Genomic DNA, 23,155 nt, shown 5'->3' with positions numbered 1-23,155 from the left:
TTTCCATCTTACGCTTTGCGTCAAACCCCTTGCTGCTTCTGCCACGCCGCACGCTTGCGATAGACGTCATGTCGAAATGTATCCTTCAGATTGGAGACGGTAGCCATGTCGACGGGGGGCGCAGCATTGATGGCTCCCGCGGCACATACATCGTTCTTGCGGTCGATGAACCACGCAAACGTCAGTCCGCCACCCCAAGTGAGCGTGCCCTCGCCATACCACCCTTCTACATCTTCCAGGGTGAGAAGTCCGCCTAAAGAGTAGGTAGCCTTGGTATCCGCCGAGATACCGCAGCGGAAGAACATGCCTATGGGCCCGGCAAACGCACCCTCGATGCCCTCGGTGGCTCCCGCGGACAGATGCCGCGGGTGGAACATATCGTTCACGGTCTCCGGCTTGAGGATCTTGCCGTCATTAGCCAGCACCGAGCGCATGACTTTGAGGTAGTCCGGAGTGGTCATGAAAAGACCATGTCCGCCGAAATCGCCCTTGTTGGTGCGCATGTCTGCGTCAGATGACGCACTGCCGAGGACTGCGAGACCTCGTCCCTCGAGATCATGGGGATTCAAGTCGGGCATGCGGGCACGCAGGTCTTCGCGTATGACTGGGTAGAACTGAGCGTCTGTGATTCCTAACGGGATGAATATGCGGTCCTGCATGCGCTCCGAGAGAGTCTTGCCCGTGACACGCTCCACGATCCGTCCTGCCCAGTCGAGTCCAGGGCCGTACATCCAGCTTGAGCCTGGCTGGAACGAGAGAGGGTAGTTGAACAGGTCCTCCACCGTGTATTGATAACCGGGGCCTTGGGTTTGGCCGAAGTTCTTCACCCAGCGCGCAACTAGGGGGTTTGTGAAGTGGTACGTTATCCCGGATGAGTGCGTCAGAAGCATTTCCAGGGTTATGGGTTGCTTGGCGGGTTCAAGCTCCGGTTCACCGTCATCGGAGAAGCCGGTGATTACTTGTTTCGACGCCAGTTCGGGTGCGATCGAAGAGAGGTCGCCTGTGAGGGTGAGCAGGCCGTCCTCGACGCACTGGAGGGCGGCGATGGTGGTGATGAGTTTGGTCGCAGAGGCAAGACAGCACACATCGTCGAGTTGTTCAGCCTTTTTCTCTCCGGAAAGGAGAGTTCGTTCGCCAAGTGCTTCGTTGTATGTGAAGTTACCGTGGCTGTCGGTGCTGCATATGATGGCACCGTTGATCTTGCCCGAGTCGATGGCTGCCTGGAAGGCGGTTTCAATCGAGTCCTCGGCCATGGCGGATGAAGCGCGTGAAGCCCGAAGAAGAGCGGAATCCAGGGTGCAGTCAATGGCAAGATGGGCACTTTGGTTTAAGTATCGGTCAATTTTCCCCCAAACCCTCATTTCCCCATGTGGCCGCATGATACGATTACGACGTTCGGAGGATCCACTGCCTCAAAGTCACTTGATCAGTGTCTCTCGCTGTTGCCGCCTCTGCTTGTGGCTTCAGATTCCCGGTTCGTTCATGCTCGGGCCCGAAAAGTGACTGTAGTTTCGTTAGAGTTCGGACGTTCGGGGCCTTCGGTTGCACGTCTAGTGTCTGGGCAATGCTAATGGCCACAAGTTGATAGGAACGTTCGTGCATGCACGGAGGTAGGCCAGAAGATCGAAAGAGTAGCCGGATTCCAGTGCAACATGGCTCGCTGCCACGAGGGGCACTGTTTCCAGACTGGAGTTCTCCGGGTCAAGCACCGAGGTTTCGAGGTATGGATGGAGAGTCAGGGGGTTCAGCCTCGTGTCCTCCCTTCCGGGGGTGGGGAATCTCAGCAGGACCGGTCGATTGGAGGTTGTCATCCGTGACGCTCATGACACTCTCCCTACCTCTCCAGAATAATCAGTACTGCCCTCGTTCTTCTCTTGAAAGAAGCTAACAGTACGATTGCCACCCTCAGCGCACTTGCCCGCGCCAAGCCGCGCTCTTTGACTGAAAAGTTTGACACCCCACGGTGCGCAACCCTTCGTACCGCAGCTCATCGCTTTCCAACACTTTGGTTGTGATGGCGTGGAATGAGAGACAATGTCCGGTAGCCACCTGGCAAGGTGAATAGGCTCCCGACAACAAGAGACAGCCTGCAACGGCGGATACAGACATGACCAATGTTGTACACTCGGTGGAACTGTCAAATCGGTGGATCGCTCCCGTCTTTGCCTTATCTTCAAGGCTTCGTCTCCGCCTTTAATCTCCTCCGGCTATCCATCCACGGATGAGTGGTCCGTTGGATGCGCAGAATTTGTCAGCGAGTCCCCAGTACTACAACAAGTCTACAACGCCCACTTTGCGAACCCTGCTTGCTCATAGACAACTGACCTGCATTGAAAACAGACTAGGCGTATTTTCATTTTGGCTTACTTTTGACAAGAAATTATGGTGCAACTCCCTCCTGGTCCCCCTGAGTGGCAAGGACCCCCTCCAAAGAATGGGCACCTATCTGATATTGACCCCGAGTTCGCCAAATACAAGGACCAGCTCGACAAAGACCTCACAGCACTATGGGAACTTCCCATTGACGAGTTCAAGGCTGCTTGGCTGAGTGCGCCGGTGTCTCTGCCGGACAATGCTCCCCAGCCTGGGCAAGACTACATCGTGCTCGATCAAGTGGCTCCTGTGCGGGACGGGACTGAGATCGGCATCAGGGTATATAGGCCTGTGAAGAGTGAGCCTGGAATGACCTTGATCCTGAAATCACACGGCGGAGGTCAGTGACCATGACCAGACCCGGCTGAGCTCAGTCTGGTGTGAGAAAACCATAAAACAAATGGCTGACAACTGAAACCAGGATGGGTCGTGGGCAGTCACGAGGTGGAAGAGGTCGAGAACCGATTTTTGGCTGCCAAAGCCGGCGCGGTCGTCGTCAGCGTCGATTATCGTATGGCTCCGGAATTCAGATATCCTTATGCTGTCAACGATTGCTTTGACGTCCTCCAATGGGTAGGAATTGACTCTGAGCCTCAAATCCCACACCCATCAACATCATCCACCATTACCACTACCATTCAACCATGTACCGTACTAAGGAGCTGGCAGTGCAAACGCAACGCAACCGACTTGAGCATCAACCCAGAGCGTATCATCGTCGCAGGAGGCAGCGCAGGGGGTAACATCGTGAGTTCACATGACTCGGCGGGTTGATTTTGTGAGGAGTGTATCTGACCTTCCCATCCCAAGGCTGCCGTCCTGGCCCAGAAGGCGAGAGACGAGAACGTGTCAGGCGTGATCGGCCAGATCCTGAACATACCCGTGACTTGTCATCCGGACTTCTTCCCATCCGATCGGTATCCTGGAGGCAGCTACCAGCAAAACAAAGATGCCAGCATCGTCAACGCCCCACAGATGTTCTGGTACTGGAACCAATATATGCCTGAGCCGTCTCCCGAGGCGTACGCCAGTCCCTTGCTGGCCAAGGATCTCAGTGGGCTTCCACCAGCGTGTGAGTGAAGCAACGCGTTCTGAAATTATAAAATCTCTAATCACTTGATTTCTTTTTTTTTCATTCTTGAGATGTGACGAGCCTCTGACCTATGGTTACGTACAGTGGTGCAAGTTGCGGGACTAGATCCTCTTCGCGACGAGGCCCTGGCATATGCTGAAGCTCTGGAGGAGGCTCAAGTCCCCGTTACTCTTCGCGTGTACAAAGGACTGCCCCATGCGTTCTACCTATTACCTCAGCTCAAGCAGAGTTTTGAGTTCTGGATGAACTCTGTTGACTTTGTCGTCAGCCTGGGTGCGCAGTAAGCGACAGGGGCAGACAGAACGGCAAGCAAACTAAACTGGGGCAAAGGATGATCAAAGATGTGGGGGACGGGATGGATCAGAGAATTATATGATATTACCTATTTCAAAATGCGCTCGGTGTTGACAACTCTAAGTCTTACACCCCCTGTCTTTGGTATAAGGTCTGTTCTGTTAGATTAATAGGCAGTATTAGGGGGGGTTGGATATAATTGGATCGACATACCTGACCCTGATAACGACGGAGTCTATTTCTATTTTTGATGCCCCGAATAGATGCGTCCGAGGTTTTCGTGAGTTGACTTGGTAAGCAGATAAACCCACAAGCTTGAAAAGGGTGCACTTGGAGACCCTTGGAAGCATCCTCAGCCACATGGGAGACGACTATAGTCTATCGCTGACCAAGCGATAGCGATAGGTACACGAACAACATCGGGGACTTTTCACCTTTCTCGGAAACGGAAACGAGAGCCTTGTGGGGGTGGGTCAGTAGAATTCTGGTCGACCGAGAATAGCCGCTCTCAGCGCCAAAGGAGGAACACAGCGTCATAAGGGTTCGTCCTAGATCTCGAGTTTGTCAGCAGGGGCACGTACTCCGTATATTTAGCGGACATCCAAAAACACCATTTGAACAGATGATAGTTGATCAGCGGGATGACTATTCAGGAGTGGTATGACGGTCTTAAAATGGCTCCAACTCCTAACTGAAGTTTGCGCGTAATCTCCTCGCACCGATTTCTCTGCGTCCAAGCTCTCGATGCGCCGACGATTTGACCACACAGCACAATAATGACCGACTCGCTACCCACAGAGCGACAAGCCTGGCGCCGAACAGATGACCACTCACCTGGCGCGGCTCGTCTCAAGCTTGTCACGGAGCCCTTGCCCAAAGAACTCGCGCCGACGGCCGTCCTGATCAAGGTCCACGCCGTGTCGCTCAACTGGCGTGATGCCAATATTAGCAATGGAGGAAACCCCTGGCCGGTGATTCCCAATGGGATAATCTGCAACGACGCCGCGGGAGAGGTCCTCGCCGTCGGCCAGAACGTCCGGCGGATTCGCGTCGGCCATCGCGTCGCACCCACCACCGACACCGAATACTTGACGCACCGCTCGACTGGCCGATCCTGGTTGGCCGCCAACGAGGACGGCGTGCTTGCCACGCACATTGTGTACGACGAGTCGGTTCTCGGCCACCTACCAAAGTACCTGTCGTGGGAGAGCGCGTCGCTGATCCCATGTGCCGGTGTTACGGCGTGGGCGGCGTTGCGGGATGTAGGGATGGGGAAGAGTGTGCTGATCCAAGGTACGTCTTCGGCGATGGGAGGGCGGAATCTGGCGATGTATTGACGATTGTCGTTACAAGGCACCGGAGGAGTGAGCAGCTGGGCACTCAAGCTCGCGCGTGCGTCCGGGCTGAAAGTGATTCTCACCTCCTCTAGCGACAAGAAGCTGGAGCAGATGAAGAAGCTCTTCGGTGGGCCGGAGATACTGACAATCAACTATAAGACGACGCCGGAGTGGCATGAGGAGGTGCTCATGCTGACGGGTGGTATTGGCGTGGATCTTGTCATCGAAAACGGCGGCGCCTCGTCTCTCGTCAAGAGCCTGAAATGCACGAGGCGGGGTGGGATAGTCAGCCAGGTCGGCTATTTGGGCAGGCAGCAGCCGGAGGACCTACAGGAGCTTGTGCCGACGATCATTGACCGAAGGGTGATCGTGAGGTGAGGCCCATCTCCTCGTTCTCGAAAAAGTGACACTCAGTAGATCTCATGACTAACATGAACGTGAAAGGGGCATCAACTGCGGGCCACCCGAGTACATGGAGGACATCTGCGCCGCTCTAGAAGCAACCCAAATGCAGCTCGACGACATCATCGACAAGGTCTATCCATTTTCAGAAGCCGAAGACGCGGTGCAGTCGCTATGGGAGGGCAAGGTGGTGGGAAAGGTCGTGCTGCGTCTCTGAGGTGGATTATGAATGGTTACCATGACATCTGGTCACTATTGTACAGAGTAGCTGGGGGCCCTAAAGAGCTTCCGCAGAGATTGGCAACATCTAGAGACAAGGTATTGTGTATCAAGGACGGCGGTGTCCCCAACAGCCTACACATACACCGTCATTCTAGTGCGTATCGTTGCCCAATCAGCCTTTGCTCATAACCTCGTGCGCCTCCAGAAGCCGAAGGTAGACACCTGCGACAACAGTCAATACAGAAGCAACGTACAAAGAGATTGGGAGGATCAGATGATTACCTGCGGCGTTCCATCTAACATCGATGTTACGGAACACTTCTTTCAAGCTCTCCACAATCTGAAAATCATACGAGTCCTTGTGCTCGGAACACACGAAGTAGACACATATTCGGTAGCCGAAGAATAGTCCCCAGGGTGAAACGCTCTCCGGATCACGGCCAATCAGGCACTGCTGGCCTAGTAGGTTTGTTCGGATAGTATCCGTAATGGCTTCCACGACAAATTTGGCACGCTGAGAGCGTATCCCCTCATTTAAGGAGAGATACGGTTCATTGAGGGCCACAAGGCCACTACGACGATTCGTGTTAGCACGTTCGGGATTGAGGAAGGCTGACTTGCTTGTAGATGAAGGTGATCTGGTCGTAATCGGGCGAGTCGACGTGGAGCGCAGCCGCGAGCATCGAATCCAGCGTACGATCTAGCTGCATCCAACTGTCGTCGTGGTGATCTTCAAGAGTGTTGTTGGAGAGTTGGCGAAGCACTTGACCCAGTAATCTAGCGGCTTGACACAACAACGCAAACTTGCTCATATGGCTGCTCGTTGGCGACGATACTTTGTATGAATCGACGATTCCGACAATCTATAAGATTTTGTGAGTACAGGTAGCACTCACCAAAGCACCATACAGCCTACCCCTTGATCCCAAGCGACATCGTCTGCAGGAAGGAGGTCATCCAGCGTAGGCTCTGCAGTCGCAAGAGGTCTACCAGGGCACCCAATGTTTACGAAACTAAAGCTTCGTCAGTACTCTGCATGATTCGGAATTCGAGTTAACATCTGCATCTTGGGAAAGCTGGAAACACCAACCGATCCAGAATAACAATAGCCCACCAAATTCTCTTCCTTTCTTCGACTTCGATCAGCGTAAAGACGCTGCTGGTCCTAGCCATTCCGTCGACATTGATACCCAGAGCATGTGCATAACGAGCACAGGCGCTAATTGACAGAAACGCCGCCGGATATATGCCGTGCCTAATCTCGTAGAGGGCTAAGAGCACCCCAGCCTGCAGCACCGCTATAGAAGCAGTATGGGAGCTTTCGATGTCGAGATAGAAATGCTTCGCTGCCCAATAAAGGGGCGTTTTGGGGTTTCTCGGATCAACTGGTGGCGGCGTTGTAATGAGCTTAAGAGACAGCAGAAGAATGGCGACGTCTGGCCGAGACCGAGCCGAGGGACGCATATAGGAATCCAAGAAGCGTTTCCTGGAGATAAACGGCATCCAGGAGTGTATGTGGTCAAAAAATCGTGAAACTGCAGAGCTGAGATCTTTGTTGTCGCCCAGGAGCCGCGTGATATGGGGTGGTACAGGGATATTTGTCCAAGGAAATTGGACCTGTCCATACCGGAAGATGCCCGGGTCTAAGAACAGCATTGTTTGAAAGTCAAGAGTCTCAATGTCTACTTCGTCTTCGTTGATTGAGAGCGCATAATTTGAAACGCCTGTCACATCTAGAGCCAAGTGGTGGACATCGCTCATCTTTGGGTATTTGCAGGTCAGATGCCTCCTGTCTCACGAGGTTAGTCTATCTACATTAGAGGTCGGGCATGGAAACGAAACAATACTGCTCGTCAGCTTGGTGGCCATGCTAAACGAAACGATAGGCTTCGAACAATCATACGACTGACCGCCGAGTCCTCACGTTTGAACCATCCACCAGGAGTTGCTGCCCTGACTATCAGGATTGGCTGCCTGGACCCCTTGAAGGTGGTTGAAGACTGGAGAGTGAGCAAATTGGGAGCAACTCACTTAGAGCAAGGCGAGCACTTGGGGAGTGCTTTGTTGCATTTCCGCTTCCGTTTCTGGCATGAGGCGCATGCCCGGTCCGCCCGAGCTGGATGGGCTTCGTTCGGCGACTCCATGCAGAAAGCTGCTATTGTCGAGATGGCAGTCTTGACTTGTTAGAACTTCAATGGCTACAGAGACGGGATTCTTTGGATGATTAATAAAAGAGCTTGACATCGACGCTATTCCCTGCAAAGATGGACGCAAATACCTTGCCCTAACCCGGAGTTGAGCGGGATGGTCCGCGTACTGCTTGACCTCAAATAGCACCGACGGTGCTACCCTGGCTGACACTCCACCACTCCACCACTTGAAGTCGAAGGAGAGGAACACTTGCATTCCGCTCTTTGCCGTAGAATTATAGCCAAACCCCAGCTGGGTGTCGTGTAGGGGTCTGTGCCGATGTTGAGCGCAAATGCATCTATGCCTGTTTCTTTGGCGCGTTTGTTGTCATCGTCATAGTCGCTGGCGTTCTGGCGATTACTGGTGATGCCAATCTGGCTTGTTGAGGTTCGAGTATCAGGCTTCAGTGATCGCTTCTTGTGCAAATCCCTTACCATGCAATATTGTCAGCCAACATGGAAAGCGCATTATCAAAATATCCGATCATCAAGTGGTCAAGTGGGGCCCAGATGTAACAAAAGAAGAAGCCGAAAACCAAAAATTAGCCTATGAAGTTGTGGATAGCCACATAGTTCGTATTCCACGGGTATATGCCCTTTTTTCTGATGAACGAGGCTGGGGTTATATCGTGATGGAGTTTATGGAGGGGAAGGTCATTGACCCATTGGAGGACTGTAGGGCTATCGAGAAGGTTGCGGGCGTACTTGATCACTTCGCAACGTTGGGACACACTATCCCTGGGTCTCTCTGCAGGGGGTTTTGTCGTGGACTTCTGTTCCCCGAGACTGAAGATCTTATTTTTGAAAGTCTTGTCGAGATGGAGAAGTGGTTCAACAGCCGACTTTTCGAACACAACCCGAAGCTGAGTCTCCGGAATTGCAAGCTTGTGCTCTGCCACTTGGATATTGCGCCTCGAAATCTCTTGTGGCAGGAAGATGGCTCTCTCTGTCTTCTTGATTGGGCATCTGCAGGCTACTGTCCAAGGTTGTTCGAGTTCTGTGCTCAATGGATCATCGAAGGAAAGGACGGCAGCTTCAATTCCATTCTTTTGAACTCGATGAATCCCCTCTCAGATATCGAGCTAGGACAGAAAGAGGCGATTTTGTGTTTTTGGAGGAATATCCAAAAGTATTCTTTGTAAGTGTACAGACCACTAGCTGCTTTTGACCGCAACTGATCTTCTTAGTCAATCCAAAAGGTTAGCAGAGTACCAAGTGGCATCAAGAAATGCTTCGAGTTTTATCCCAGTACCTCCTCCGCCGATGCCGGAATACCCACCAGGCTGGAATGAGGAACATCAGCGCATAAATTTTGGTTCAACGAGACCCGCGTCTACCGCCTCCCTAAGCTCGCCCTTAGAAGCCAAAAAGAACCCATCGATTTCACAATCGCCTTGCGCGTCATTTACGAGCAATACTATGCACCAACTGATCTAAAATTGCCTGGCACCAGAGCTATTGCGGGAGGATACCTGTGAAAACCAGGGGATAATCATCGCAACAATAACCACACCTGTCCGCCAAACACAAATTAACCTCCATCCCGATAACATGAAATACTCTGTGTGATGAAACGCTCACCAGGAACTCGAAAAGCCCGGCCTGTATGTGGACCATATGGCGGTGTTTCTATGGGATGAGTTTCGCGTTCAATCCTTAAGCGGGCCCTTCGGTGAGCTGGTCGAAAAAGGTGACAAGGTAGAGAGCCAAAGGGCAGAATGCCGATTTAAAGGACTTCTTTAGGCATAACCTGTCGTATTTCCAGTCGCATCACTTCTTTATGTGGACGAGTCTGGATGTGATAAGTGGATTGGCTTAGACGGAGAGGCTTGTCTCCGCTAGGCGTGACCCCGTTGCAGTTGGCCAACTTCAATCGCGACCGGTGGTACGAGCTACTCTTCGACCTTTTTATTTAGACCATGCGATTACGGGGATTCATCAAAGTCTTGTGCTGGTGGATGCGGGGAGAAGAAAGGAAAACGAACCGAAACTCCGTGTTCTTCTTTTTCCGACTACTCAGACCCTGTATGGACGGGATGGGGCGGAAAATCTCGCAAAACGCCCGGCCGCAGAGACGGCCGTGAAGGCGGCCGCCCCTATCATTGTATTGTTCATTGAGGTACCAGCCAAGCACCGATCGAGGTTAACGCGCATCAATACGCGCTGGTCTGATTTCGTACCCGACCTCACAACGGACCCAGAGGACCGTGCCGAATCCAACTCTCTCTTTTCACGGAAAGTGAGTGGAAACAAGCACCGTGAGCTTCAATATGGCCGCGCTTCTGTTCATCTACAAATATCCGATACTCGCCCACTGTCACTGCGACGCAATGCACTCGCCTGCTCTTGATTTCCCTCACTTGAGCATATCTACGGTCTTGCTCGTTCAACATGGGTCCATACGCCGAAGCTCACGCACATCCTCAAGGCCCCGGAGATGCTCGCCCGACAGCTATGCAGATCATCGGTGATCAGTCTCTCGAGGGCAAACTAAATGGCAAAGTTATTGTCATCACTGGCGCCAACTCGGGTATCGGTCTAGAAACAGCACGCGCCTTATCTGCGACTGGAGCAACGTTGTACCTGACCGGGCGCGACTTGCAAAAAGCGTTCGCTGCTTTTGGTGACATTCTTGAGCCTGGTCGTGTCTCCCTTGTTCAAATGGACACTACGTCCTCTGCCAGCGTGCGAGCTGCAGCAGAGGAAATCCTCACAAAGTCTCACGGGCAAGTCAACATTCTCATTGAGAACGCGGGTGTGATGGGGATCCAGACTCTGACTCTCACCCCGGAAGGCCACGAGATGCATTTCGCAACCAACCACCTGGGTCACTTCCTGCTATTCCAGCTTCTCAAACCTGCACTCCTCGCCAGCTCGACCCCGACTTTCCACTCCCGAGTTGTCGTCGTTGCATCATCGGCCCATCGCGCCGCGGGGGACCTTCACGGGAGCGATAACTACAGCTTTCAGAAAGGAGGATATAATCACGGTCTCGCGTACGCCCAATCGAAGCTGGCCAATATCTATATGGCAAACGAATTAGACCGCCGCTACAACGGCCAAGGACTGCGTGCGACGAGTCTCCACCCAGGGGCAATCGATACGAATCTATCCAGACACATTGGCAGGGAATTTGCGGAGCAGATTATGAGCCTCGAGACGGTTGCTAAGGTCTTGAAGAGTCCAGAGCAAGGCGCTGCTACCACGGTTCTTGCTGCAGTGGGGAAAGAATGGGAGGACAACGGAGGCAAGTATCTTGAAGACTGCGAAGAAGCCAAACGAGGCGAAGATGACGGTGACGTCTTTGGGACCGGCTACGTTCGCCAGACCTATGATCCAGACAATGAGTTGCGGCTGTGGAAAGACTCACTGGAGATGCTTGGAATGAAAGATGATGTTTGAAGGTTTGCTTGTTCCCGGGCTTTTGAGTTCAACGATTCTGCGCGGATTTAAAGTCTTTCATCGTAGCTTTGGCAAACTGTGGTTGTAGCAAAGCACACAGAGAGGAAGTTGGAGACGGAGTTGGAGGCCTTCGCCTGAGCTCTACCCTCAGTGGCGAATTACGCATGATGGCAGGGCGTCATAGAGAATACGATCAAGAGAAGCATTCTTCCAGTAAAGAAGTGGTGAAGCCATATTCAGCTTCAGTCGTCCCACTGCCCGACAACATTAACGTGTCCAAAAGGTCAAGGTCATACTTCCGTCATGGCACAATTCGCGACATGAGTAACTTCTACGATGCCGGCTTCGAGGAAGGATATTCGGTCATGGACACTTGGAGCAAATCCTGGGATGAAGTGAGAAGAGCAAAAGCGATCCGGTGCACGGATTGTGTGTGAGGTTAAGCGGGTGGTCGTCGCTCGAGGTTGGAGCATCTTAGCAATTCGCATCTCAGTGGTCTTCAAAGCAGTCGTTCAAACACACAATTGAAGTCAGCAAAAGGTGTTGTTCGTAGTAAGAGTTGAGACAGGAGGCGAGGTCATACGGAGTACTCACGCCACTATACGCCTCAACCAGTCTAAACATATCGGGACTAGTCAGTCATTTGGGGTTCGGCACCTCCAAGTCCAACCCCAACTTGTCGATCTGTGAAGCTGCGCCAGAGACGCTCACTGTTGTAGGCCTCAGTTTACTGCGAAGCAACCACTCTGCTGGCACATGCGCATGTGTCGCGTAACATGCGACCACATTTGAAAGATGGCTTCGCCGACCCAGCTGAGGATTGACGTTGGCAGTGATCCTCCGATCCCTCCAATCGCTGCACTCTTCCTCGTCAACTTTGACCACCGCAAAGGGTACACCTTCGCACTCCCCATATGTCTTACTTAGACTGACCCGGGATTCAGCTATACGCTAGGTTGGCACAGGACCATAGAAAACGGTCAGAATTGCCCTTTCGCTCGACCCCTACTTGGCTCATACCATGTCCCAGTGCAGATTGAGGGTGTCGTCGAGTTCAAGTCACTTCCATCGGGCTTGCACAATGTCGAGGAAGACCTGGTGTGAGTGTCTCGTCATGGGTTTACATATCAGACGCTGAAAACATGAAGATACTTCATTCACGACGACTATGCCGGCCTCAGTGCATTTGTCAAAAAAGCAGACGAAGAGTCGGAAAGGTCTGCTCGAATGGCAGCTGTAGGAGTACTTGTTCCACTGGAACAAGGTCGCATTGGGCGGAGTTGGCGTCACGCTATCAGTCTACAACAGCTCGCAAGGTGCGATATTAGGAGAATATTGTCATCGTAGACTGACTATCTGCAGGGACCAGATCACTGATCTGAAGAACACCGCCCTCTTGGAGGAGTACTGGAACAGGCACAAACTTCAACCGGACGGCTCGTCAACTAAATCACCTGCTGACGCCAATGGCCAACGGTCGAACGGGTACAGAAAGGCTAGGTCAATGAGTACCGCTACTACCTTCATGCCAGCTCAACACAAACTGATGCCTCATCATCCCGCTGCCACACTCCTTGATGCTTTCAGGACTTTTGGTCCACTATTATTCCCTGTATATCGTGCTGCGCTGCTGCGAAAGCGTATATTAATTGTAACAGACACTCCTGTCGAATTCTGTTGTAATCTTGGTAAGCACGAATGCGATGGCATCTTACTGGAAGCTCACATATCATAGTATATAATATTTCGATCTTGTCGTCGGCGTCAGAATCTGCATTATCGCAACTCCAATCATCCGCTGTCCCCGAACCATGGTTGAAGCCATTGTACACTGTTGGAGTGCTGGACATTCCTCAGCTGGAAGAGACCCGCCGCTGGATCGCTTGCACTACGGACGACGTTCTGAGTACGAAGCCGAACTTGTATGATGTCTTGGTTTTCATGCCACTGGCAGGATCAGAACATGCTTCTCCAAAGGCCTTCCCGCGCATTGTACATTCGACACCACAACTAAGCAAGACGTTTCCCTCAACGAGCATCAAGGCCAGTGAGCGAGATTTCAGTCGTTTCGTGCATCTACAACAAGCACTACATAGATACCCACGGTGCCACATCGGAGCAGGCGACACAGACGAGGAGCAAAACGATGACGCTGCATCAGTCTCTTCTCATTCCTCGGCGTACTTTGACAACAAGGCAGTAATCGAACCAGCTTCATGGTCGAAGGTTGCCTATACGTCTCTGGTGTGGTGGGCTTCTGCTGGCGATAGACGAGCTGGATTGACCGACGCAGAAGAAGGCGAATGTGAACAAGATCTCTCCCTCCTGCAAGACGAAGGCGACGATCAAACGCAGGAAGTGGCTCTCGTTGCGTACTTCCATCGCATGACTGAACGTCTTTTTGGCACCGTCGCCGCGGCTGTTGCGAGGACTGATGGAGAAGAAGTGCATGAAGAGTATCATGACCAGATTGATGGTGACGAAGATGCGCTTGGTGAATCTACTATCGACCATCAAACGGGCTCTGGGGATCAAGAGACAGAGCAACTCCTCTCGACAAAAGATGGAGAGCCGGAAATTGAGATCACTCAAGAAGACATGGCGGCCATGGGATTGGACAGCTGGAGTACATCCGATAAGAGGTTCGTCGAAGAATTCATCCAGATTTGGTGGGGAAGAAAAGCGGCAGTCCATGCAGCAGTGATCGAATGTTGCGGGCTGAGAATATTATAAAAGCCCGGATAGTACGCCGTAGAACTGTCTGCGGTCTTCATAGAAACTAAAAGCATCCAGTACAACATCTCTCCTCAGCTGTCCTTGAAGCTTTGTGCGTTAAATATATCGAAGACACCTGGACGAGGGTGGGCCACACGGACGGGGTTCCTGGCCCGGCTCGATGCCGGGACTAAACCACAAACAGTAGCTGGGTTGGTACTCGAGCACAGTCCTCCGCCCCTGTCATCATAGAGTTCCTGATTGACGACGATACACGTGTACTTGTTTAAGTATGCAGTTGACGGAGAAACACGCTACTTCATACGGTAAGGTAGAGTGCGCTTGACAGGGGCGACACGGGGCAAACATGGGGCAGCGTGCATAGCGCTTAAGCAGTTCCTCGAAACCAACGGCCCCCATCGCACTAAGTAATAACTCAGGGTCAGTCGATGATAGAGTAGTATATCCATGCAGATCGACATGGTCTGTTCCCCTGAGTCGTGACACGGTCGAAAATTGTACAAGAATCGACCTCATCGCCTCCACGCCACGTCTTTCTTTCTCTTCTACGGCGAGTCTTTGTGCGCCCGTTTTTGGTTCTCAAGTTTTCAACGAGCGCGGTCTGTTTTATCATGAGTCCGGAAGACGTTACGTTTGGGTTCGCCAAATCATGGACCGGCGTCGCAGGGTATCTTGTCATTGCCAAGATCCTTCACGACATGGTCCTGGCGGTCTACCGCATCTGGTTCCACCCATTGGCCAAGTTCCCAGGGTCGAAACTCGCCGTCGCGACGTACTGGCACGAAACGTACTACGACGTCTTCAAGGGCCACCAGTACATATGGAAGATCCGGGAGATGCACTCCAAGTATGGCTCCGTGATCCGCACGAACCCAGACGACGTGCACATCCACGACCCAGACTTCTTTGACGAGCTGTACGGCCTCAAGCTGGACAAGTGGGCGTGGTGGACGCGGGGGTTCGCCGTGCCGACCGCCGGCGGTATGACGGTCGAGCACGAGGTGCACCGGAAACGGCGTGGCGCGCTCAACCCGTTCTTCAGCAAGGGAAGCATCGTCGCGAACATGCCCGTCATCCAGGACAAACTCGCCGTCATGTGTGCGCGGCTGGACGAGATTGCGAGAAACGGCCGTCGCGAGGTCCTCGATCTGGAAGCCGTGTATCTCGCGCTGACGACGGACGTGCTCACGCAGTGCAGCTACGGCTGGACGTACGACTACATCCACAACCCGGAGTGGGCCATGACTTGGAAACTCGTCAATACCGGCGGCCGCGCGAGTGCGGCCATTGTGCGCTCCTTTCCCCTCATCGGCGCCATCGTCCGGTCCATGCCGCTGAGTGTCGCGATCAGGCTGGTCCCGCCCGTCGGGTTCATGAAGTCCTGGATGCAGCGTGTCGGGATCCAGGTCAAGAAGATAAAGTCGGATCCTGAGATGATGAAGATGATCCGCACGGAGAAGAGGCGCAAGGACACCATATTCGCCCAGATCTTGAGCAGCGATCTGCCCGAGGGCGAGCTGAGCGATCAAAGGCTCATTGACGAGGGCGTGTTGATTGCGACCGCTGGGAGCGAGACGACGGCTTGGGCCATCACCATTACCACATACCACGTCATGAAGAATCCGGAGGTGAGGGAGAGGCTGCGTGAAGAGTTGCGCGAGGTCGAAATCCCAAAGGGCGACACGGTGGCGCCGTGGACCAACCTCGAGCATCTGCCCTACCTTACCGCTGTGATCAAAGAAGGCGTACGCATGGCCGGCGGGATGTTGTCGAGATTACCCAGAATCTGTGAAAAGGATATCGTGTACAAGGAGTGGGTGATACCTGCGGGAACGCCGATTGCCATGACGCCGCATCTTGTGCTCATCGACGAGAAGGTGTTTCCCGAACCTAGAAAGTTCATACCGGAGCGCTGGCTGGATCAGGTGGATGAAGGTAAGACCACGTCGAGACTGGACAAGTACATTGTGGCATTCGGAAAGGGATCACGGAACTGCATTGGAATGCACCTTGCATATGCGCAGCTTTATATGAGCGTGGCGGCGATGGTGCAGAGATACGATCTGGAGATGTTTGAGACAGATGATAGTGATGCGACACCGACGAGGGACTTGTTCACTGCCGGGGCCAAGTTGGACAGTCAGGGTATCAGGGTTGTTGTGCATGCAACGGATGAAAATGTGTAGCAAGGGGGCTTTTTCAGTTCGCTCATGTGTGAATGCAGCAAATTTCTTTCCATGAGCATTCGATATTGTGGAAGCCGACTTTCAGTAACTAGGTACAAATTGGCCTTGACTTCAGCTACGTGAGAATCTTTCTTTGTGCTGATCCAGATTGCCGTTGTGGGGCGCTGGGGGAAGGGGGCACGAATACAGTACCTGATGTAAGCGAGTATTCGCAGATCTCGAACCCCTTCCGGCGATCCATAAACCACGTATTCTGGTTTCGTCGAGAGGATCTAACATCACTACTCCGTATGTCATCGAACATGCTCAAGGCACTCCAACGAAGTCAGACATGGTGTCAAATCCAATCCCGGATGCTATATCCTTCAAGGAGATTACAGCCGGGGCATACACTCTGTACACATACGAAGTCTGAGGTCACGACAAACTCACTCCGCATATGAGCTCATTACCATCTCCGTGACGCTGGATCATTATGATTTAACTCGAGGTTGCTGTTCCTCACAGCACTGGATGTCGTCTTTCTACTTGTACGTTGTTCCTTGAGCCAACAATCCATCAGGTGCCTCGAGCTATACGGCGCACCCATCAAGATGTTCCTTTCAGCCACCACAATAGTGGTCGTGTTATGCGCCATATCAGGCTCCCTGGCACAAAACCTGTCTCGAGATCCCATTGGAATCGGACCTGTGCCAGAACTGATACACCTGTACTACGATGAGTGGCCGACAGGTAAGTGTCTGATACTCTCGCGGGGGGTTCAATATCAGACACGGAACAAGGGCTCACGCTCCACCTCATGGACACACAGGCATCGCAGTTTCCTCGTCAGGCCGCAAGTTCTCAAACTATCCCCTCGGCCTTGACGCAACAAACACCAAGTACCAAGTGGCAGAACTCACCGGTAACAGCACAGAGACGGCATACCCCAACTCCCAGATCAACAGCCCTCCCGGCGGCGCCATCGACTACAGCAAATTCCCAGCACAGTCCAAGGGTCTCGCCGACCACCTCATCGGCGTTCAAAGCGTGGTGGTCGATGCCAAAGATCGTCTGTGGATCCTCGACACCGGCCGCGCTCTCTTGCCCAACGGCACCCTGACGACCTCCCAGTACGGCGGGCCCAAGCTGGTCGGCGTCGACCTGGCCAACAACACCGTCTTCCGGACGATCCTGTTCCCGCCTACCGTCTCGTATCCGGACTCGTACCCCAACGACGTTCGCTTCGACCTGCGCGCCTCCGTCACCGGATCGGGTCAGGGGATAGCGTACATCACCGACTCGTCGTCCGAAGGTCGCAACGGCATCATCGTCGTCGACCTCGGCACGGGCGAGTCGTGGCGCCACCTCGAAAACATCCCGCAGGTGCGACCGAAGCCAGGTTTCTTCGTCACCGTCTGGGGCGAACCCGTGTACAGCAACCCGGGGAACGGCAAGCCGGTATCTCGTCTCGCGTTTGGGTCCGATGGAATCACCCTCTCCAACGACGGCGAGACTCTGTACTTTAGCGTCGTCTCAGGCCGGCACCTGTACGCGGTGCCCACAGCGCGGTTGCGCGACCGCAGCGCCTCCAGTGAGCTGTTCGCTCAAGCCTCTGTCGTGGACTTGGGCCAGAAAGGCGTCAGCGACGGCTTGGAGAGCGATAGTAACGGGATCGTGTACGGAGGGAGCGTCGAGACAGATTCGGTCTTTGCGTTCGATCCGGCCAATGGCACCGTACAGACCTATGTCCGCGACGCGAGGATCGAGTGGACAGATACCTTCTCGGTCAGTGGGCAGTACCTGTACTTCACCGAGAACCAGCTCTGGAGGGGCCCCAGTCAACAAGGGGGTGTCGATCGGAGAGTCAAGCCCTATGCGCTGTACAGGGTGCCTTTACTTAATAATGGGACCAAAATTGAGTTGGTGTGAGAAGAACAGGGCTATTCCTACGAGTACCTAGGTAACTCTATTAATCACAGATAACTAAGAGAGATATATCGAGAAGAGACTCTTGGCGGCGATATCTCTCTCCTCCTTTATTCATTGGCTTTAATACACTCAACATAAGTCGTCAATCCATAGATATATATATATCTGTTCGCCCCCATTTTCCAAGCCGGACACTTGGTGAACCCCGCCACCCTGATCAATGAACTCTCTGCTGATGTTAGCAATTTCCAAGCAGGACACCAGACACTTCCCCGCATTATTTTATACCAGAAGGCGAGGCGGTAGTTACTCGACAAAGTTCGTTGTCCTGTTCCCCAAGTCGACTCAGTGTTCAGACTAGATTGGTACTACAAGAATTCCACACCATGAAGATTTAGATTGGCCAGAATGACGACCAACAACTCTAATCTAGCGCTCCTTATCGACGGGGACAATGTCTCACCAAAAATCATCGCTGGTCTCATGACCGAGATAGCCAACTACGGTACTGCGAGTGTCAGGCGAATCTATGGCGACTGGACCAACCCTTCGTTGAAGAATTGGAAAACATGCCTGCTGAAGCACTCGATAACACCGATGCAACAATTCGCGTATACCAGTGGCAAGAACTCCACGGATGGCGCCATGATCATCGACGCCATGGACCTCCTATACACTGGTCGATTCTCCAGCTTTTGCATCGTCTCGAGCGACAGTGACTTCACGCGCCTCGCCGCCCGTATCCGCGAACAGGGTGTCACGGTCCACGGCTTTGGAGAGCGGAAGACCAATTCGGCGTTTATTGCTGCTTGCGACAAATTCATGTACTTCGATGCCCTCAGCGTGGAATCCGACGAGTCGCTCTGCACACCTCAATCACCAAGGGCGGGCCTGTCTACGGCTCTCATTCGTCCACAGCCTGCTAAAAGACCCCTCGACTTTGCAGCCATCAAGGGTTTGATGACGGCGGTGGCCAATGCCCCGAGCTACAGCGAAGACTGGGTCAACCTAGCCGAGGTAGGGAACTTGCTGAACAAGCTTTCCCCTGATCTGCACCCGCGCAATTATGGTTATGAACGCCTTCGAGAGTTCGCGGAAGCGTCTGGAATCATGGAATTGAGGTACAAGCAAATGGGCGATAAACCCCCGATTGTCCTCATCCGTCTGGGAAATCGAGCATAGGACTCTTGCATACAGACTAATCCGGAACAAGGCTACCACCTTTTTTTTTTCTTTTTTTTTTTTCGAAAGCATTTCAAAGTCGAGAATTTCTTTGGGAGACTTAAATAATTCAAAGAAACGTAACTCATTTGAGTAAATCGAGCCAAGATACTGAGCGCCGGCGGGATGAGGTACGGGGGCAGCTCGGCGCCAGTTTACCTCGTCTTGAGCTGCCAAGAGCAAAGGGCGCAGTTTGACAATGTACAGGTGATAAGTATTGCACCGTCCGTGCCGTATAAGCGTGATATGGAGGAGGAGAGACAAATAGTAATCAGATTCGTATACGCGAGTCCTAAAGATACTTGTACCTACGTGTAAGTTGTGCGTTAGCCCGAGGCTCGTTTAACACCGGATTGCGGCGGAGTTGCAATTCATTACTATTGACGTTGACATTTCTTTCCTTTCATCCGTAACCAGGCATGTATACGCCACGCCGAGTTACGCGTCTGGCGGACCTCGAGCCCCTTTGATGCATACATGTAAGGTACAACCTTAGGGACAGTACCTACCTACCTAGTTGGCCTGGTGTGACTCATGTATTGATTGACAGCTGCCTCGGCGTGGATGAAGTTCGGACCAAGGCTCTCTCACTCACTCCCTCTCGCAGTTGAGACTTGACTCAACCCTGTCAAACGTTGTTACGTAACCATCGTATATGAACAACGGTAAGATGATCGAGCTGAGGTCTCTGAGGCGACCGGGCACGGGAAGAGATTAGACTTGCTCTCCGGCCACGAGAGTGCCTTTGTTACATCTGCCGGAATCAAATCATCGTCACCTACAACTACATCTTCCTCATCAACCACCAGATATTGTCCTCTTCGCTCTCAAACGTCCTCAACCATGGCGTCTCGGGAGGCTGCGAAGCCTTCAGTGGTCTTGTTCGGGTACGATTGTGAGTTGAAGCCCCTGGCAAAAAACCATTGGCACTGCAATTGCACAAAGTACCTATTGTGTACAGAGTTTGCATTACTCTTTTGGACTCTATATGGCTACTGACCGAGACCTCGAACGTGGCAGCTTCGCCATTCACGCAAAAGGCGAGATTGGCTCTCAAGTTGAAGCAGATCCCCTATAGTGAGTGTACCATTCTACCACCCCAGCCTCACACGCAGAGAGAACATGACACGCCCCACCGAGGGATGTGTCGGACTGACATTGTTGAACAGCATTTGTGATTGTCCCATCGATGATGCCGCGACCACTCCTCAGAGAATCCTTCAACTTGACATATCGCAAGATACCTGTTCTTGTCATCGGGAGGGAGGTAAAAGCTACTCCGCGCCCTTTATTTTTTCATTTCCTTTCCATCCTTTTGCCTAACGACCACGTTACACCGACAGATATACATCGACACATCACTCATCCTCGAGGCACTGGAGCACTACTTCCCCTCGTCTCAAGGGTATGGATCACTATATCCCGACGCTACCGCCTCGTCGTATCGCCCTTTAATCCGAGGCTTCGCTTCCTACTGGACTGACCGGCCCCTTTTCCGCGTCACGACGGGCCTGATCCCGTCGACCGTGTGGCGTACACACTTTGGAACGGACCGGGCGAACCTGATCGGCCACACTCTCAATGCCGACAAGCTCGAGCACAAGATCCCCGAGAACCTCGGCGCGCTGGATCTACAGCTGAGTCTTCTCGAACCGTTGTTTCAGACGCCCGGAACGAAGCAATGGGTGTTTGAAGGCGACAAGCCGAGCGCCGCCGACGTGGCGCTGTGGTACCAGCTGGACTGGGGCGAGAGGATCAGCCGAGGAGACGGCATCGCGAATCTGACGGGCGGTGGGACTGCGGACGGTGCCGGAGAGGGGGTCGCGAGCGTCTTCGACCCCGCGAGGTACCCTGGGGTATTCGCTTGGTTTGAGAGGGCGAAGAGGTATTTTGCCGAGTTACCCTCCACGGAGACGAGGGTGGAGAGCGGCGGAGACGCCAAGGGCGTAGATCGGGTGATTGAGCGCATCAGAGATACGGCACCCCTGGCACTCGACGACGAGGAAGTTCCGTTGCTGCCGACGCCGGCCGGGCCGCATGGTTCTCTTGATGCGAGGAACGGCTTGGTCAAAGGGGTCGAGGTGACGGTCGCCCCAGACGATACAGGGAGGGACAGTCCGACGGCTGGGATGTTGGTGGCGCTCACGCCCGAAGAGATTGTGATCGTTCCGCAGAGGATTGACGATGGACCTCGGGTTGGACAAGTCAGGGTTCATTTTCCCCGTGTCGGGTTTGTGGTTAGACCCGTCAGCCGTGTGAGGTTGTGACTGGTATGAACAAGGCGAGGCAGCAGACACCAGCAGATACATACCTACCTTATCGAGCACCATCGGGAGAATACCTAGGTACTTGTAGATGTATCGTTTTGTTGACTACTACTGCTGCTGCTGCTGCTGCTGCTGCTGCTGCCACCAGTCGTCGTGAAGGAGACGAATCAAGTGGTGGTGTCTAAGAGTAGGTATCTTTGCGCAGTCGGTCAGTAAGTATTCGCTTGAAATCCGATTTGGACGGCTGACGCTAACTAGTATGTCCCATCACGTCCTCACACCAAAGGAGCTATTATACGAACAGTAGAATATTATGTCTTGGTACCATTCGACCCCTTTCCAGACCTGATTTCCAGCTTTGGTGGCTTTCTTCTCGGTTTGGATTCCTCTGCCATCTTCGTCTGTACGTTTCCAGTTCCGACACCAACACCGTCACCGTCACCGATACCGCTCCTGTCCTTGTTCGTCTCCTTCTCACTCCCGTTCCGATCACCATTCTCGTTCTTCTTCGACCTGATCTCCAATTTCGGCGGTTTCCTCCTCTTCCCTTCCGTCGTCTGTTGCTGTTGCTGTTGTTGTTGTTGTTGTTGCTGCTGCTGCTGCTGCTTCTGCTTCTGCTTCTGCTTATCCTCCTCCCTCGTTTGTCCCTCTCGTTGGCCCCGTCGGTTCTGTGCTTGCGCGGCTGCCGCGATTCTCTCCTCCTCGATCGCGTCGACCACCTTCTCCGGATCGGCGTCTTCAAACGGCTCCTCCTTGCCGCCGCCCAACTTGACCCAGGGCCCGTGGATGGCGCCCACGCCGCTCCCCACGAGCATTCCCAACCCGGTACTCGGCACCGCGAGGATCGCGCCCAGCACCGTGCCCAGGCCCGTCCCCAGGCCCAGGCCCGAAGCGGCGCCGATGCCTCCCCCGAACCCCAGGCCCTGCCAGGCGCCCGACTGCATCCGTCGCGCCATCTTGCTGTGCCCGTGCGCCTCCATCTCCTTGTCGAAGGCCTCCCGGAGCATCTTCTCCCGCTGCTTCGAGTTCGCCATCGCCATCGCCTTGGACTTGAGGTCGTTGGCCGCCGACTGGGCCTTCTGGGCCTTCTGGAGGGATTCGATCGTCTTGAGCATTTCTTCGCGCGACGGCATGTCGGCGGCGCCGTTGCTGCTGCCATCCGCACTCGTCGAGAGTATCTCGACGTCCCCCGCGTCGTTGTTGTTGTCACCACTCCCGCCACTTCCGCCGCCGCCGCCACCAAATGCTGATTTCAATGTTTCCATAGGGTAGATTGTCGAAACCCCTTTTTCCTTCCTGGGCGAACGCACCACCCTCTCTCTCTCTCTTCAGCGGCACCAAAAAGATACTCGTACAGATAAATGACGTCGTCGCTAAAGTGTAGCTCACTCGCAGCCACCGGCCCACGGAACTTGGTCAACTCAGCAGACAACAGATAACCTGGACCATACGCGGTATACCAGAGACGACTCCGGTCTCAATGAGGTTCGAGTTGAGCACAAATTAAAGAATGATCAACACA

At 53.4% G+C, this 23,155-nt stretch overlaps 12 protein-coding genes across 12 annotated transcripts; 9 read left to right on the top strand and 3 right to left on the bottom strand.

Moving 5' to 3' along the window:
- Nucleotides 1–20: 20 nt before the first annotated feature.
- PV08_11023 (uncharacterized protein) lies at nucleotides 21–1,253 on the bottom strand (the record flags this gene model as incomplete). The annotated part of the gene is made up of 1 exon (XM_016385335.1): nucleotides 21–1,253. One exon carries the CDS (start codon nucleotides 1,251–1,253, stop codon nucleotides 21–23), a length of 1,233 nt encoding a protein of 410 aa, XP_016231937.1.
- A 1,129-nt stretch (nucleotides 1,254–2,382) lies between these two features.
- On the top strand, nucleotides 2,383–3,750 carry PV08_11022 (uncharacterized protein; the record flags this gene model as incomplete). Its single annotated transcript, XM_016385334.1, has 5 exons — nucleotides 2,383–2,713; nucleotides 2,795–2,946; nucleotides 3,043–3,120; nucleotides 3,184–3,445; nucleotides 3,551–3,750. The coding sequence occupies 5 exons, from the start codon at nucleotides 2,383–2,385 to the stop codon at nucleotides 3,748–3,750; spliced, it is 1,023 nt and encodes a 340-aa protein (XP_016231936.1).
- Nucleotides 3,751–4,536: 786 nt separating this feature from the next.
- PV08_11021 (uncharacterized protein) lies at nucleotides 4,537–5,716 on the top strand (the record flags this gene model as incomplete). Its single annotated transcript, XM_016385333.1, has 3 exons — nucleotides 4,537–5,053; nucleotides 5,114–5,471; nucleotides 5,542–5,716. 3 exons carry the CDS (start codon nucleotides 4,537–4,539, stop codon nucleotides 5,714–5,716), a joined length of 1,050 nt encoding a protein of 349 aa, XP_016231935.1.
- A 177-nt stretch (nucleotides 5,717–5,893) lies between these two features.
- Nucleotides 5,894–7,482, bottom strand: PV08_11020 (uncharacterized protein; the record flags this gene model as incomplete). Its single annotated transcript, XM_016385332.1, has 4 exons — nucleotides 5,894–6,293; nucleotides 6,316–6,584; nucleotides 6,638–6,734; nucleotides 6,812–7,482. The coding sequence occupies 4 exons, from the start codon at nucleotides 7,480–7,482 to the stop codon at nucleotides 5,894–5,896; spliced, it is 1,437 nt and encodes a 478-aa protein (XP_016231934.1).
- A 1,246-nt stretch (nucleotides 7,483–8,728) lies between these two features.
- On the top strand, nucleotides 8,729–9,202 carry PV08_11019 (uncharacterized protein; the record flags this gene model as incomplete). Its single annotated transcript, XM_016385331.1, has 2 exons — nucleotides 8,729–9,048; nucleotides 9,118–9,202. The coding sequence occupies 2 exons, from the start codon at nucleotides 8,729–8,731 to the stop codon at nucleotides 9,200–9,202; spliced, it is 405 nt and encodes a 134-aa protein (XP_016231933.1).
- Nucleotides 9,203–10,301: 1,099 nt separating this feature from the next.
- Nucleotides 10,302–11,312, top strand: PV08_11018 (uncharacterized protein; the record flags this gene model as incomplete). Its single annotated transcript, XM_016385330.1, has 1 exon — nucleotides 10,302–11,312. The coding sequence occupies one exon, from the start codon at nucleotides 10,302–10,304 to the stop codon at nucleotides 11,310–11,312; it is 1,011 nt and encodes a 336-aa protein (XP_016231932.1).
- A 795-nt stretch (nucleotides 11,313–12,107) lies between these two features.
- Nucleotides 12,108–14,045, top strand: PV08_11017 (uncharacterized protein; the record flags this gene model as incomplete). The annotated part of the gene is made up of 6 exons (XM_016385329.1): nucleotides 12,108–12,205; nucleotides 12,257–12,291; nucleotides 12,343–12,412; nucleotides 12,461–12,628; nucleotides 12,675–13,000; nucleotides 13,048–14,045. The coding sequence occupies 6 exons, from the start codon at nucleotides 12,108–12,110 to the stop codon at nucleotides 14,043–14,045; spliced, it is 1,695 nt and encodes a 564-aa protein (XP_016231931.1).
- A 614-nt stretch (nucleotides 14,046–14,659) lies between these two features.
- On the top strand, nucleotides 14,660–16,234 carry PV08_11016 (uncharacterized protein; the record flags this gene model as incomplete). Its single annotated transcript, XM_016385328.1, has 1 exon — nucleotides 14,660–16,234. One exon carries the CDS (start codon nucleotides 14,660–14,662, stop codon nucleotides 16,232–16,234), a length of 1,575 nt encoding a protein of 524 aa, XP_016231930.1.
- A 593-nt stretch (nucleotides 16,235–16,827) lies between these two features.
- PV08_11015 (uncharacterized protein) lies at nucleotides 16,828–18,145 on the top strand (the record flags this gene model as incomplete). Its single annotated transcript, XM_016385327.1, has 2 exons — nucleotides 16,828–16,966; nucleotides 17,046–18,145. 2 exons carry the CDS (start codon nucleotides 16,828–16,830, stop codon nucleotides 18,143–18,145), a joined length of 1,239 nt encoding a protein of 412 aa, XP_016231929.1.
- A 408-nt stretch (nucleotides 18,146–18,553) lies between these two features.
- PV08_11014 (uncharacterized protein) lies at nucleotides 18,554–19,327 on the top strand (the record flags this gene model as incomplete). The annotated part of the gene is made up of 1 exon (XM_016385326.1): nucleotides 18,554–19,327. One exon carries the CDS (start codon nucleotides 18,554–18,556, stop codon nucleotides 19,325–19,327), a length of 774 nt encoding a protein of 257 aa, XP_016231928.1.
- An 882-nt stretch (nucleotides 19,328–20,209) lies between these two features.
- Nucleotides 20,210–21,633, top strand: PV08_11013 (uncharacterized protein; the record flags this gene model as incomplete). The annotated part of the gene is made up of 4 exons (XM_016385325.1): nucleotides 20,210–20,261; nucleotides 20,387–20,443; nucleotides 20,536–20,633; nucleotides 20,710–21,633. 4 exons carry the CDS (start codon nucleotides 20,210–20,212, stop codon nucleotides 21,631–21,633), a joined length of 1,131 nt encoding a protein of 376 aa, XP_016231927.1.
- Nucleotides 21,634–21,944: 311 nt separating this feature from the next.
- On the bottom strand, nucleotides 21,945–22,898 carry PV08_11012 (uncharacterized protein; the record flags this gene model as incomplete). The annotated part of the gene is made up of 1 exon (XM_016385324.1): nucleotides 21,945–22,898. The coding sequence occupies one exon, from the start codon at nucleotides 22,896–22,898 to the stop codon at nucleotides 21,945–21,947; it is 954 nt and encodes a 317-aa protein (XP_016231926.1).
- Between the last annotated feature and the right edge of the window lie 257 nt (nucleotides 22,899–23,155).

Source organism: Exophiala spinifera (genome assembly GCF_000836115.1).
Source record: "Exophiala spinifera strain CBS 89968 unplaced genomic scaffold supercont1.8, whole genome shotgun sequence".
Taxonomy (NCBI): Eukaryota; Fungi; Ascomycota; class Eurotiomycetes; order Chaetothyriales; family Herpotrichiellaceae; genus Exophiala; species Exophiala spinifera.
Note: the sequence above shows the minus strand (reverse complement) of the source record. Positions and strands in the feature narration are given on the sequence as shown.